The sequence below is a fragment of the Rhipicephalus microplus genome, chromosome 1 (genome assembly GCF_043290135.1).
Source record: "Rhipicephalus microplus isolate Deutch F79 chromosome 1, USDA_Rmic, whole genome shotgun sequence".
Taxonomy (NCBI): Eukaryota; Metazoa; Arthropoda; class Arachnida; order Ixodida; family Ixodidae; genus Rhipicephalus; species Rhipicephalus microplus.
The window spans coordinates 200,894,483-200,910,742 of NC_134700.1; the positions used below are offsets into that span (position 1 = coordinate 200,894,483).

Sequence of the window (16,260 nt, forward strand, 5' to 3'; positions counted from 1 at the left end):
CATGTGTCATTGAACATTACAGCATTATCGCTAGCAGCCATGTAGGTTCTAGAATAATCTGTATTGTTTGCATTGTGTGTGTAATCTTGACAAAATGAGCTATTACAGTCCTGAAGCTTCTCGAACAGTGCGGGTCTGTTTTGCACTGAGACTAACTTACAATGTAACGGGGCGACGACAAAACTCGAGGAAGGAATGTGGCAATATTGTGATTGATGGCAAGCACACAGCTTTTGTAAGTGAGAAAGTAACAACGAAAAATTGTAGTGGCCCCATCTATTTCAGACAATGGCAACTCTAGAGTGGTGTCAATGTTGATAAAATAACAGAAATTCAGAGAGGGAGGTCATGTGGGGATTACACGAGATCATCTATTCGGCAGTGGGTTATTCAAATTGAAAAGCAGTAGTGACTGTTTGGCGATAAGTTTTTACACAAAAAAGTCATGTGCTGGCATACAGGGAATGCTGATGGACTTCCAGACAAGTACTCCATCAACCTAACAGGCAGCTGCCCTCAGCGTAGTACCCTTAAGGCTACAAAAAAAGCAAGCAGAAAGCATCGGCACACCTTGATGGGATTCCCAACGCCTATCTTCTTGTAAATGATGTTCTTCACATGGACCTTGATCTGGATTTCGGTTTTAACAGGAAGAAGGAACGTTCGTATGAGACGCAGATAGGCGCTGGAAAAGGAGCAAGACCGAGGAGGCACAAACTGCTCCAGTCCCAAAGCTAGCAGGCTGCAAAAGAAGGAAAATTGAAACTAGGATCAAACCTCACCATGGGAACGAACACCTGCAATCATTCGCACTTTGCATGCGTGGCGCATGTGGAAATTTTTGAGGTACGCCCGTTGGCAAGCATGGCAGATGCATTGAAAGCTATCAATTATCTCTCAGTCAAATAGTGCTGTGACAAAAGCCATGCACCACGTGCGTGGGACATTGGCCATGATGGAACACATGGAATTTTATGTGCTCAAAATCCTTGTGATTGGTCAATTTCAACACAGAAATTAAGATGGTTTTCGTCAAGTAGTACCACCAACTACAAATGGTAAGCACTTGACCAGGTAGCTTTGATAACTTTTTTATGTACAAAGCATGATAAGTTCTTGGCCTGTAAACTTTATAGCAGACAATAAAGACCTCTTGCTCTACTGGTGGCTACCCAGATGTCTTTCTCCCATTCCAGCCCCTCTGTAGTTGTTTTGCCCTAAACGTGCAGTGAAGCAGTGAAGTAGTAATATGCATGTTTCTTAGGTAAAGTAACTTAAATATATAGCACATTCGATTTGACATTTTGCACCACTATTCAGCACTATTTGATAAGCAAATTGCTAGATGTGATCATTCAATGTCTGAACATCCCAATAAATACCTATTGCCTCTAAGCACTACGTTAGAAGAGCTGCCCATTTGCATGTGCGTGTCATTGTAATATCTCTCAACAACTAACTATTGCTCAGTGAATAGAAAAAGCAGTTGAACTAACAAATGTCAATTTATTGTCTACACCGGACAGTCGTATCTTACCCACGGAAATCCCTTGCAAAAGTATAGCACAGCATGGCCATTCTATTGAAAATGTTCATAGCCACTTGCAATGTTACAGCGCACTGTGTCGCAGCATGCCCTTTCAAGTGTGCCTTTCCTAGCACTAAGGCAATCACTTCTTCTTGTATATGTGGAAATACTCGTGCAAACAAAACACCATTTTCACGGATGCTATGAGACAAAGTAATAAATTTGATAAGAATTACTTCATGCGAAGGAAAAATGAATGAGGTGCTGGGTTACAAAATATGCATGTGTAAACCAGCAAAAGTCCTATTCACTTTCCATAACAACATATTTGCTGTTGAATGCTTTAACGCAACACAGTTGTGTAATGCAATGAAGCTTACTAATGTAGCAGAGAGAACTAATTATCTTCCAGTGAAGTATGCCATGTAGGTTCTAGATCTTGTATCGAATTATCAATGCGTATGAAACTGCATTTGTGGTTCTCTGATTCAATATATTCAGGCTCCACAGTATTCAATCTCGGTGCCTTAACAAAACGCTGGCTACTGCGCACAGGATTGTATGAGCAAACTTTACGCAACTGGTCCTCTGATGGGAAGAAGATGACCTTCTTGAAAGGGTCATGCAGTGGACTGTACATTCGACTTGTAGGCAGCAAGTCTGGATAGATGAACACGGGGCTGTCGAGTAGTATGTCGCGTGCATGGCTCGGCACTGCATGCAGAAGGAAGGACAGAAAAGAAATTACAGTTTCTTCAAGCTGTTCGCAAATCTTGTAACTTATTTTATGGATCACCAGAACACTAACAAAAATGTACGGTATTTTGCAAAAGCTATTTTTAGTGACAGCTGGGTAAAAGCAAGTTCAGACGAGCAAAACATTCAGTACAAAGCTGATGCACAACAGAATAGTTGGATGTGCCTTTATATTTACTTTAGGTGGGCAAGCAGATTACAATTATATCTAGTATGATATTATTAAAATGTATCTTTCACAGCAAAGCTTGGTTAGCAGATAAAACACCAGCAATTCCTTATTGACCATTGTTGTCCACTTACTTCGTCAAAAAAAAAAGTTTTTTCCACTTTGAAATATATAGTAAAATGAAATAGCTAATTGCCACAAAGATGAGCACTGTGTAACACAGACCCATTTCAAAACAAACACAGCATTATTCTTATCAAGTTTACAGCTTGATCACTAAGGTCAAAATTTGGTAAAGAATAAACACACAATGACAGGAGCCGCATTTACAAGTTGCAAAAATCAAATTCCTAAGGACAAATGCATAGCTGAAGGAATGACTAAATCAGTAAACGTAAGTATGTGCTACATCAAAACTGACCTTGTCCCCTCATTTTTTTTTTACGAGCTGAGTTTGACGTCCCTTTGACAGGTGTCGCTACTGGGGGACGTTGGGGCAAGCTCTCCAACATCCGGATGGCTTGCGGAAGATTGCACGTGTTAAACAAAGATTGCTTTTTTGGTGGCGGCAATGGCCGCGAAGCAAAGATTCCCAGCTCTTTCTGCAATTGAAACAAATCCAGATCACAAGGTATTCTCGATTGTAAAATCTTGTGAGCGGTGCTAGCTATAACTGAATCACACCCCTGCATTTGGTGGCGGCATAGCATTCTGTTTCCTAGGCCACCTCCTCATTAGCCAGGTTATTTATGTAAAAGTGCATGATGTAGAAGTACATTATCCTCAATGCAGACCGTGTCTACAAAAGAAGTCTGCACAGGTTTCAAACAGCTTGGTTACAGTGATTGCATTCTGATCAGGGTAGCATGCAAATCCATCATGTACACAATTAGGGGGCCACATCAACAAACCACGCGTGGTTAAAATAATTCTGGAACCCTATGGTACAGCATCTCATATAGTCTGTGTGTGCTGAGTTGATATTGGGTACTATTAAACATAATTTTCTATATCTCCACAACTTGCATGGGCTTTTCATTGAAGCATCACATTACAGTTGGGTGAATGTCATCTTTACTTTTAAAAGGTGGCACTCTTGGGGAAGGTGGCTGACAATTCCAAGCCAGGGAAAGCACATTCACAACAAATTGTCAACACTATCGGATCACCAGCTCCATACCTAGCACTTCACTTTTGCCAAAGAAGCCTAACAGAGCACATGAGTAAAATATGCAGCTTTCAGTCCGATTATGAATGCACATTAAAAAAATGTGTAATTTTTTACTCATTAGGCTAGTGGCAACGATCAGCACACCATTGCATCGTAATTTCAAGCATTGTAGGGCTATCTTGAGCAGTGGTCAGTCCATGAGTTTGCTGACATCCCATCTGCGACTGTTCGGGAGTTCTATAAATGCAGGACACTGAGCACACATTTGATTGCATGAATGAAGACATGCTCTTTTGGAGCTACCTAAAAATGATAAAGGACTCACGGTAAATAATGTTTCATTCTGTAAAGATAAAGTTTGCTGGCTCCGTCTTTTCCTTATTGCCACAATTGAAGACATGTTAGGTGTGTTTACTTACTTATTATTATTTTTTTTGCCAGAAGAACAGGATGCTCGTCCGATTTCAATGTCATTTATAGGCACTCCAGTCAGTTTTTGCTCAAACAAGCATGGCAGAAAGTACTTTTATTCTGCACCATGTAACACTCACCAAAAGTGTCTTGGCCATATCGAAATTCTTGGAAAGGTGTTCATTGTTGCTGCACAGCAAGCACATTTGGGCCAAAAGCTGGACATGCTGCAATGCAAAATGTGCCATAAATGTTCAATCAGATCCCATGCAAGCATTATTGAAAGTATTACAGCACAATACCTGCACTGTACAGTCTGCACAGTCTTAAACTAAGACGAGAACCTAGCCACAAGATTGTCACCAACAGTTTTGCTAATAAGCTTGTGAAAGATTTTCAACAGCCGAAATTTCTGTGCTGCCACACTGCAATGACCCACAAGACAGCAATGTACTATGCATGCATATATTACCATTCTCATCTGCTCCTCTAACTGCTGTATCTGCCGAGGTGTGGGTTGGGCGAAAATCTCGTCTTGCACACTCTCAGTCGCCTCCTGAAATATGTCTGCTTCTGACTGTTCCACAAGGCTAGCTGCACTGGCAGTGGCAGATTTGGCCGGGGATGACCTGCATTTGTAGAGAAGAAACAGCAGAGAAGAAGGTAATTGAAGTACAAAACTGAAAAACATACAATGCAAAGAAAAAAATAGCTGCAACCATGCTTCAATCATGCTATAACTCTGAGTTATCCAAGATTGATTCCTTGAATGCTTACTGCAGAGGGTACTACCAGTTGGTCTGACTGGTGATTGAAAAATTACACCAGCTCTCGCTAAAGGGAACCATGTGTGATGCGAAGCAGCAGGGAGATGGTTTGCCTGAGCGAGAGATGGTGTACTTTAGTGACAGCTTGTACTGGCACTAACGCTGACACTGGCAGAGGAATTGATGCTGGCACTTATCGCGGCGTTGCGCAGGAGAGAATGAGGCGCGTGCTTCGTCATTTTATACTGCGTAACTACTGTGGCACCCCCAGCAGAGTATGCAGCTGTCTAACCACCTGCCGTGCGTGTTGCTGCGTGAAGTACAGGATTCCTAGAGGAGTGAGAGGGAGAACATAGGACGTGCATGCGCTGTGGGTGCCACGAGAGGGGGAAAGTGCAGGAAAAGAGAGAGGGGACGCGCATGCGCTGTGTGGGGTGGACACCGTGTGAAGGACAAGGGAGTGACAGACACAGCCTCCGCCAGAAGCTGGTTCGTGTCTAAAAAGCAGCTAGGAAGGAAATTTGTCGTCTCTGCGACAGGTCACAGGGCAGAAAAATGCACTACTGGTGCATGACATAGGAAGGCCAGACACCCTCCCTGCCCCGTTTTCGTCGCTGTGCACAAGTTATAAATCCTTTTAAAGAACATATTTTTAGGAAGGCCAAGACTGATCATGTCCTTCCTGCAAGCACATCGAACGAGGCAAACGTAAAACATGATTTATATATGGGGAATTGTAGAGTTCATTAGTGTGCTATATTACTGCTTCACCTGTGCCCCAAGCTATGCAGGGGTGACCAAAGGTGTTTTCAACACAGCTTTTCAGGTGTTGCAAATGAATAACTGCCAGAAAATACTGCAAGTAACCAACTGAAACTGATCTTGTACGCGCCTGTTTGTTCCTATCTGTACAAGCAATGATTGGCAAGAGTACAACCACTTACTTTACTGCAACCAACAGGGCATCTTCTTCTTCCTCATTGTCCAAGAGCTCCCGCGTGGCTGCTTGCATGAGCTCAGTCATCAAGTCACTCACTTCTTGCTCTGAAAACAAAATCATGGCCATAGACAATGCTTGACGGGGCTCTAAGTTCAAACAAATAGATTTTTTGATATTATTGACACAAGCTTTTTCCATACTGCCAAATCATTTAAACATTTTTGGCAGACCCACACCTGCAAAAAATTAAATTGAGTGCGCCGTGCATGAAAGGTCGAACTTAAATGCAACAATGTCTCAAATAACAAAGCCATGTCGGTGCTTTGAGCGTGTCCCCCTCAGAAAAAAAGAAAAGCATTCCTGGCGTAAGCAGTCTAAGCCACCTTGAGAGTAGCCCAACAACAGAGTAAGAGAGGTGACGAACTATAGTCCTCGCCGTGTGCCAGTCGGGGTATCGTGAGCACCCCGCGAATGTTCTCTGACGCCGACAATACTTGCTTGACCTCTGCAACGTCTACGTGACACCCTAGAATATGTCGATTGCACTTGACTGCTCGGATGAGCACGCACGCTTACTTTAACAGCAAATGAAAATCATCGTCTAGGCAATGCTCGCCACTAATAATCGGTGGCCCCGCATGCAGGACTATCGAACAACACAAGCACCTAGAGATTCTAAATTTGTTGTCAGGCTTCCTTTAAGAGGTGAGAATGCGAGAGGAGCAGTGATGCTCTTTATATTACTGCCCAATACCACTGCAGCTCTTTAAATTTGGCACGTTGCATCTTCCCATCAACTGATGCTCAGCTGAAGCTTTGTGCAGGGCCTATGCCTCAAGCTTGGCAAAACGTCAATTTATTAACCAACTAAGGCCTTAACTTTGCACTAGTTAACCTCCTGAGAGAAGCCAGAGTTCTACTGAAGGACAGATTTAAATAAATGAACACTAAAAACAAACACTTTAAACAAGTGAACACTAAAGAAAAGTGAAACTGGCTCCGAAATTCCATGCTGCTAACTGATCAATTGCAGTTACGGTCCATTTTCAGAAAATGTTGTATTACTAGTACAGTCCCAGTAGTGTAGGAAGACTAACCAGAAAAAAAAAAAAGTGTTACGCATTAAAATGGAGTTTCGTCTTAAGAGCCCTTTGAGTAAATGTGCAGACAGATTCTACAAACAAACGCAGAGTGTCGCAAAGCAAATTAATTTTACCAACTACATGCAAAATAAAGTTCCGGCTGAAAGAAATGCCAATTGTTACAATGTCTTCCTACATCTGGAGACGGAGAATAGAAAGGGGAGCTCACGAGGTATCCTGACGGCCTGGTCATTGCGAACATCCCAAGAGTCGAAGTTCTCTTCTTCCTCATCCTGAACCGTGTATTCAGGATCCTCCACGTCGTCTTCATGGTTATCTTCTTGTTCTACAAGGAAAATGCACACAAATCACTGACTCGATTTATATCACATCCGGGAAGCGAACTGTGGCATCCCTTTTCGCTCTTTCTGTCTGTATTAGTTAAGCACAGAGCTTTGATCATCCTTGTAGGATAGCAGCTACATAGTATAGCTGTGTTACGAATATCAAGGCAGCGCCACGCATAACCGAAATAGTCTGCACTGATTAGCAAGCCATGTGTCCTCACCGAAAGGCTTTACAAGCGAGACGAGAAATTCTTTCCACTCCTCATCATCACACTCGGTGTCGTACATGTCGGTGGTGATGTCGGGGGCGATGAACTGGGCTTCGATGCACTCGAGGGGCGTGTCGTGAAGCGGCAGCTTTGAGCGGGTACGCTCGGCGATACCGCTCTCCTGCACAGCAGCCAATAACATGAAAACACTGAATAGAATGATCATTCGTTATTTTTTTTTTTTACTGACTTCCCAAATTCAATTGTGCCAATATGGAATAAAACTGTAATGCAGGGCAGCAGCGCTTAAGACAGTCACACAAGAAGGCACACAAACAACCAAACACAATGCTGATTGTCTACTAGGCTGATAGTCAGTTGATTGCCAGTTCACAGTCAGTGCTACAAGTGGTCCGTTTGTGCGCCTTTTTCTGTTTGAGTCTTTCACACTGCTGGCCCAAGATATGTTCAAACAGTTAGTCGACAAGTTCACATTTTTCAGAACAAAACTCACTTTTCAAGCAGGGCTGTAGAAACAGTGATATTCAGACTGGATCAAATACAAATAAAACAGAGTCAGACATAACGCCTTTCTATTACAGCTAAACCTGCTTATAACGAACCTCCATATAACGAATTCCTCAATATAACCAAGGTTCACTAGTCCCCGTCGTTGCTCCATTGAAGCACACGTATTTGCGACCTGTATGTAACAAAGTGACAGCGGGAGACAACCTTAATATAACGAATTTTCCCCACGGACAATCTAGGGATTCGCTCTGAGTTTGGGCATTTTGGTACGAGCATGCATGTTCTGTGAGTGTCCTGCCGCCGCCACTTCCGCCGCGCATGGTGCACCAGGCAAGAGCGAGCGCTCGTTATCGCTCCCGGGTGAGTGCGAGGCGGGCCTGCACCCCACGAGCTGGCGTTGCCGCCGTTCTCGCCACCGCGAGTGCATTCACGAGAGTGCCGCCCCCCCCCCCCCATTCCAAACAAAAAAGAAAGATAGAAAAAAAAATGACTTGTGCGCGTTGACAGTGCCAAGCTTTTAGTTAGCATCACATATATGGGGCCGCGCTGCATATAGAGGGCGCTTTACCGAATAGTTTTCTGCCGTATCGGTGTCTGTGTCCGAGTCGATCGCTTTTAGTTTTCAACGCCATGCGCACGTGCGTAATTTCACTGCGAGCGCATAGTGTAGCCCCCGGCGAAGTTTAGCTTTGCTTTTTTTATTACGATAGCAACTATATAAACAGTCTTAGCTGCCTGGTTTTTTGCCGTCGCCACTGTTATTCATCGTATATGTATACGTATCTATATATATGAAAACTAAAAAAAAAAAAGCCGTCTGCGCTCGGCGCTCAGCTCATCACAATGCGCCGACCAAGGAGGTTCTTTGGCGCCGACGTGCGCTTATCTCCCACGTGCACTTTGCCCCGTGAATGGGGGGAGAGGGGGGTGTAGACGCTTGTGCGCGCACGCTTATCCTTCGGCGGGGAGAATCGCATGCCTTCGACTTTGACCGATACGACTGCATGTAGTTTCCGGGCGCACAAAGATCGTTTCGCTCGCTGGACAGGTGCCGTTTGCGAAAAGAGTGTGCTTTTCAAAGGCAGCGAAGTAACAACTGGGACACTTGTTAGTTCACACCCATATCTGTGCCTGTGATTATGTTCCGTGCCTTGTTTTTGTTTAAACAGCGCGTTAAAAGTCAAGCTAGAAACGAATGGGCTGATTCACTTGATCTCTGCTTCAACAGTGCTCGCGCCGCGCTATTACCCGCTTGTGAAAGTTATGATGCGCGGGGGCATGTTATCTATTTGGCCTTGTTACGGAACATGGCAGCGACGGCAAAAACCCCCCAAGAGTGCCCATATAATTTCTATCGCAGTAATAACGCAGTTTTTTTACTGTAAAATAAGTGTTCTGGGTTAGCTCCGCCTTCAGTCCCTCTTTTGTTTAATTTGCACGTTTAGTTTCTGAACTTTCGTACTGAACCTGCGTATAACGAAATACTTTTTATAACGCATTTTTTTCAGGAATTTATCAATTTCGTTACATCCAGGTTTAACTGTAATGTGAACAATTGTTGTGTAGACAGCAAGGTATGTTTCTGCCGGTGAACGGAGCCTGCAGGATTATGCAGACTCAAATTTTTTTACGCCTTTGCTACACTCGTGAGGATAAAATTCATGGCACACTTGTACCAATCTCCATGAAAAACATGCCTTCGAATCTACGAAAACACTACTGTCATCTTTGCTATCTGCTATCAGAAGTTACAAGGCTTGCACGCTAATACTATGTACTTACAGCTCCCGCATCACCGGGATCCTGCTTTTCTGGACTCTCCTGCACTGCATCTGAAGCAGGCGGTGAGAATGGAACAGACGATGCCACTGACGAAGGTGGCTCAGTGATGTCGTCTTCACTCTAAATGAAAGAACAGACACCGTTCTTGTGAAGCAGCATGGAAACTGTCGCGTGCCATTACATGACATAATTTCGTAACAGTTTGTACGGTGAGATGATCAATAAACGGATCCCTAGCTAGATCTAACATACTCAATAACGCCATATTAAATAAAAATGAACATTGTACCAAAGTTGTACCAAAGCGTGATTGTTTAACACAGAACGGTATAAAGTACTACCATGGCACATGGCAACCTGGACCACATTTGACCCACCTCAGGAAGCCGTTGCCTTGGGAAGCGGTGTTGTTGCACAAAAAAGCTAACCAAGGAAATACAATAAACCAATGAATCTAGTTACTACATGAAATGCCTGAGCTGCAATCCTCACATATATTTATCAAAAAAAAAAACATAATTTCTTCAGATATTTTTTCAAGCAGTGACAGACAATCATTATCAGTTTTCATTTTCCTGTTAAGTAAGAAAAAAAAATTTTAAAGTAAGATAGTCAGCTAACGAAACCCTCACTCTCAGTTTCATATTTGGTTACACTGCAAGTCATTGAATGATAAGGAGCAGAAGAGCAATGAACTTTCGGGCTAATTCATTCTTTCTTCAATAAATTTCAAAATTAAATTTCAAAATCAATATTGCTCATAGATGTATTAGGATGTTTGTTTACTTAAAACATCCTAAATACTTTTCAAGTTCCTCATCTATTTTCGGGGTAACTTGTCTAGGCTCGCTGCCAGCTGTCGTTGTACAAATAATCAACTGCCATGCAAAAAGATGGCACAATGCAGAGAATGCAGTAAAATGAATATTTTCAACTGGCACTGAAAAACAGCACAGGAATTCGTACAGGCATTTCGTCGCCGGTGTAGTGCATGCATTACAATGCTAGTACAGAAAAATAACATAGCGCCCATCATTACAAACAGCGTACAACTTGTTTGCTTAGCTGAAATGCTCAGGTACTCTCTCCAATAAAGAGAGTAAAGCCTGCCTAAGCTCTCCAGTTACCATCAGGGGGAGAATATGGATTTAAACATAAGGTGCTTTATTATTTAAGCTATGATGATGATAGCTTGTACATGCACTCCTGTCAAATATACCAAGCTTTTATGAGCACTGTACCATATTTTTGAATTATTTATTCATAAAAATTTTAATTGACCACATTTTTAATGAATCAGCATTAGATCCTGCCGACGGAAATGTTGTTGGATTCTACAGATATCAAAGAGTGCAACAAAGCTAATTTCATGGCTTTTTTTAGATTTCCCACAACAACTGTTTTAAAGCTTCAAAGTTTTTGTCTAAATGACTGAGAAAAAGCACTTTTTTATAGTTCACGCTTTCTATAAATTTATTATTTCTGAAAGCAACACTCAGCCCCTTATTGCACTCACTAAACATATAGCTTTTTGGCAAGACATAAACAATGAAAATTGTGTGAGCCAAAGTAGAAGGACGCCGCTAGAAGGTTGCAAGTCTACAAAAAAAGCAAAAATAGTAAAGAACAAAGCACCATTGGTCACTGACTTAATAGATAAAGCTGTCATGGCTAAAACAATGATCTAGGTTGCACAAAAATTGGTATTGGCAAAATCAAAAAATAATATTTCGCCCCAAAATGATTTTTTGGCAATCTTTTTTGTCCTAAAAAGTGGCTTCTCCACCTTTATGCCCATCCATGCACACACACAGACACAACCCAAATGCTTCTAGCATTAAATCCAAAGCCACCTGTTACAGTGCAAGGACATACCTCTTCTGATGCAGGGTGGTACTCTTCGTCGGAGCTGCTCTCATCAGGAAACTCGTGCTGAAGCAGCTGCTGTGAGCCACTAGGCGCGGACAGTTTCATTGGTGAGACTTGCCACAGGAGCTGCGTATGTGCATGTTTCCAGAATGCACGGTTAACAGTTGTGAACTGTTTATGCTAAAATCCTCGTCTGGCATCAACCGTTTGTCAATTATTAAAATAGTCAAGCAAGATCTTTTGTTAAGCCATTGGGTCACACATACTGGTACTATAGTTATTGTGATGTGAAAAGAATAAGGATGAAGAAGTGTATTGAGAGCCTGGAGCCGATGCTATCAATGTGTTTGTCACTGTTTTATTTTTTAAAACCATATTTACACTAGCATTCAAGACCCCTTGTAGCTTGGTCCCAGTTTGCATGAAATACACGAATTAAAAACCAAATATCCTGGTTACTGAACCAATCAACCAAGTTAGTACAACTTAATGGAGCTGTGGAGTGAAGAGCTTAGACACATACGTAACATTTTGTGAAAATGCACAAGAGATACTGGTGTATGAGAATATCACATACACAAGGATGCACTAACTTTAATCTTCAGAACTGTTGGCCCTTCCAAATGGCCTATAGTATACAACAAACAGCTTAGTGCCAAGTGCCACCAGAGATTGCACATAGTTTAAGCCCCATCCCTACAGTTAACTTTTCAATTTTCACTGTCTGAATAGTCTTGGGCTGTCCTATTTGTTTCTCACTGGAATTTCTTGGTTTGGCTGGTTTTTTATGACCTCTAGACTGTGCGATGCTTTTATTTCTTATTTGTACAAGAGCAATGTTTGAAAACAAAAGCTTAACATGCAAGTTGAAGGCTCAAAAAGCAACATTAGCTTGCATAGCACAACACATTTGCTGGAACGGATTACAGAGCTCAACATGTAAAGAGCCTGATGGACCTAAAGGATAATTGAGCTCACGATTTACTCAATAAGACATGAATAAAAGTTGCTGTCCAGCAAGAACTGCCTATTTTAATTTTTGTAGTCAAATGTTGATCCCAGATTTTGTCAACTCATACCTAGGTCATTTTTAATGTAATATTAAAGAGCCAGTTTTAATAAAACCGAATGTTTCACAGAATATAGGAAGTTTTTATAAGTGAGAGTGACTTCAGTAAGTAAACCATAAGGACGCTCCTGAGCACAAGCACAACTAAACATTACAGAGGGACTGTAAAAAATTGCCCTTTAGCTTTCTTCAATGGTTACATTGTATTCTGTCTGGCCCTGTAAATACTACATAGGGCTTTCCTTACACACATTCTACTTCATTTTTTACATGTTAGCATGCTTATTCTTGAGATATTTTCCATGTCAACATATATTATTTGCACATGCATACACACAACGTTAAGAAAAATTTTCTCTTTCTGTAGGTAGTCTTCAATGCTCAAAAATAAGTGCCACTTGGTTTTCGTTTTCAGCCAAGTAGTGTGGTTCCTCATGTGGAACTATGTTTGTAAATCCAGAACTAGCAGTCTTGTTAAAAGCCCTATGAGCTTGTTAAATGCAGCTCTGTTTGAAGCTTTAGATTGCAGCGGTAAATGCAGTCACAATATATGGAGAATCATGACGCTGGCTCTAAAACTAACTTGAGGTGCGAAAATTGTGAGACAATACAAACTGTCAGCAATAGTGGGCAAGGCACCAATAATAACTTGCTCACTTCAAGCACAACACTGTATGCAATACATTCCCTACTTACATGAGGCTGTTTCTCCATGATCTCCCTTGCCTTGGCCCTCGTGAACTTTGGCTCGTACGGCAATGAGCTGAGATCTGTTCCCATTTCTTCAGCGGCCACATGGGAAATCATTGTGTTCTGCAGCATGGCTAAGACACGGCTGTTTGACACAACCCTCTGGAAGAAAACACAGCGCCAACATAAGTCGCTACTAGGAACACATAGCAGGAGTGCCTTTTACATTTATTTAAGCTAGTCAAAAGCCTTTTTTAATATCACAACAAAAGACCGTGAAAAGCGCTTTCAAGAAGCAGTGACACAAAAATTTTGCACCTTGCTTTTGTTTTGTTGTTATTGCAATGGGTAGCTTACGAACCTCTTATCATGGCTGGAAACCTAATTTGTACGACGCTTATATTTGAGGGATGTTTGTACAGAACCCAGTCGCAGTTTTGATTCCAAAGAAAGCCAAGCTGGCCCTGTAAAACTGTGACTGACTATGAGCAAGAGCGTGTGCCGCACTGACAGCCAGCACATGCAAAGCCACAGATACGAAGCAAGAAACTGCAGGTAGCACAGGCCCAAGGCGCTTGCCAAGCAAACAGCCGACACGAACTTGTGGTGTAGGTTTGTTCACATTCCCGTTGCATTGATGTCGGCATCGCGCAAGGCTCTGCATCTCGCTGTGTCGCCCGGCATCACTTTGAAACTGATTTTAAATATGTTCTAGGCTACATTTGCCTTTGATATTTCATAGATGTTATGTATGTTTCTAGATAAATCCATCTCATTATCTCGCCTTTGACATTCTGTGTCAGTGATCATTTAAAAATATGGGTGAAAGCTAAAACGTAGTTTCGGTAAGTTTAGAGTGGATCAAGAGCCAGATTTGTTCCCGACCCTCTCCGCCTTATTATCCTGACTAGAGGTGTCGGAGTACTCGATCACACAACCAGCAGGGAAGCTGCTTTGGGCAACCACACATCACGAATACAATCATCAATGTGCCCTGTAAACTGCTGTGCTGTCACAGCGAATGCTGCTGTAGAACCAGAACTGCTGCCAAAATACATATGCTTTGATAATTGTAAAATGGGAGCTCTCTCTTCTGCGCAGACCGATTTTACAAGTAATCACGACTTGACCGCTGGCTCCATAGAATTTCCTAAAATTAACTAAAGGGGACTCTGGCAATGCAATCGTTAAGCAAACATGAGAATTATTACATGTTTACCTAGCCTTTGTGCTTCCAGGCGACAAACGCACTTGTGGCTTAGTTTATTGCTGTTTCTGTTTTGTTTCCAAGGAAAGAACAAACCCTTTTGACCCGATTCAAAGTGGTAAGCTTAAAAGATTAAGGTGGTGAATCATAACTGCCGAACATCTGCCGATTGTTATTTCATGACAAAGCAGCTTCAAGTCACGTGAAGCCAGAACGAATGTAAAGTACGAAGACTAGGCAAATCCATGTCATACTCATAATTCCCATGCTCGCTGAAGTGCTACACGTTGCAGCTCCCGTAGACACTAGCGCCAGAGTCCCCTCTAGTGTATATTTAGGAAACTATACGGCTGGCTCTAAGGTCATGTGATCGAATCCCAGCCACATTTTCGATAGATAGAAAATAATGTGTCTGTGTGCTTATATTTATAGCACTTTAAAAGAACCCCAGGTAGTCAAAATTTCCGGAGCTCGAGTACTCCACTACGGAATTCTTCATAACCATATAATTTTTTGGGGATGTCAAGCCCCAACAGTTATTATCATTATGAAATATTTTGATTCTATTCTCTTCCCTAAAAAAAAAAAAGTGCCAGACCCGTATGATGTTCTTGACATTCGTGACGGTGAGATTGTTCTTCTCGGCGGTGTCTTCCAGAAACTTGTCCAGATCCGTATCGCACGGCTCCTGCACAGGGGCCGTCCTCGGCTTCTTTGGTTTCTTTTTGCCCTTACGTTCTTCTCTCGGACGTTTGCCTCGCTGACCAGTCGACGTCGTGGCTTCGCCGGTAGCGTCAGCAGGGCCGCTTTCCAACGCAGTATCCGCGGGCGCTGCCGCCAAACCACCGTCTGCATCCTGTTGCGGACTCGAAGCCTCCAAGGTGATCTCTTGCAGGCGGTACTCGCCGTCAGAAGACGGTATACAAACGTACTCGGCATCAGGGGGTGCATCCGAAACAGTCGAAGCATTTTGCTCACAAATCACAAGCGGCGCACTGTCCAGGGCAGGGGTCCTGCGGTAGGGATCCGGCGTTAGCGGACGTTCCGGTGTCTCTGGGAGCAGGTTCTCGACCTGTGCATCCCCTGAAAACAAGCAATCATTTCTTTACAATGTGTGCTAGAACTCACGCGATGTGTACAGCGGCTATGTTTGTAAACTGTAAATAAGCAATGAAACAATACGCGCCACAGTTGCATTTTGGTATCATTGCACAACCACTGGAGCCGCTGGGGCATGATCTACAATTTATAAAATATGGGAAACGGATCATCAAACACTCGCGCCAATTCTGGGCAGCCGAGCAGCTGACATTCTGTGAAGCAGCGATTGGAAACACGCAGGCAGTTCGTACAGATCGTGTAACGTTCGAATACGTGCGCTGAGATGTCCGTATCATAATTACCGGGTGTAGACGGTCCGCCCGTTGTCGATCTTCGCGGCCTGTCGTCGGAATTGGGCATTCTGACTTCGACCGGCGCGTCCGACGCCGGGCGCCCAATCGTAGTTTCACCGCGATAATTCCGATGTCGGACTTTGATCGGCGAAAGCTCAGAGATGCATATGCGTCCGGTGGAAATCCTGGGCCGAAGGCAAAGCTCACACACATGTTAAACGCGAATAATTGTGTTTCGCGCGAGTCGAACACATATCCGCGTCACTTGGAGAACATTTCCCTCTATGTTGTGTTGGGAACGGTCACGCCATCTATAAAGCTAGAAAAAAAAGCAAGGG

The 16,260-nt window shown here is 42.9% G+C and overlaps 1 protein-coding gene across 2 annotated transcripts in view; it reads right to left on the reverse strand.

Moving 5' to 3' along the window:
- mute (gon-4 like protein muscle wasted) overlaps positions 1-16,221 on the reverse strand; it is a 40,230-nt gene extending 24,009 nt beyond the window's left edge. For both annotated transcript variants that reach the window (XM_075890332.1, XM_037418690.2), the window contains exons 1-13: positions 15,932-16,221; positions 15,127-15,611; positions 13,328-13,483; positions 11,569-11,688; positions 9,694-9,813; positions 7,393-7,561; positions 7,054-7,170; positions 5,747-5,846; positions 4,508-4,664; positions 4,176-4,262; positions 2,875-3,055; positions 2,110-2,242; positions 571-742 (exon numbers count right to left, since the gene is read on the reverse strand). In XM_075890332.1, the coding sequence (XP_075746447.1) occupies positions 571-742; positions 2,110-2,242; positions 2,875-3,055; positions 4,176-4,262; positions 4,508-4,664; positions 5,747-5,846; positions 7,054-7,170; positions 7,393-7,561; positions 9,694-9,813; positions 11,569-11,688; positions 13,328-13,483; positions 15,127-15,611; positions 15,932-15,989 (2,055 nt within the window). In that variant the 5' untranslated portion in view covers positions 15,990-16,221. The remainder of the gene's footprint in view (positions 1-570; positions 743-2,109; positions 2,243-2,874; positions 3,056-4,175; positions 4,263-4,507; positions 4,665-5,746; positions 5,847-7,053; positions 7,171-7,392; positions 7,562-9,693; positions 9,814-11,568; positions 11,689-13,327; positions 13,484-15,126; positions 15,612-15,931) is intronic.
- Positions 16,222-16,260: the final 39 nt, after the last annotated feature.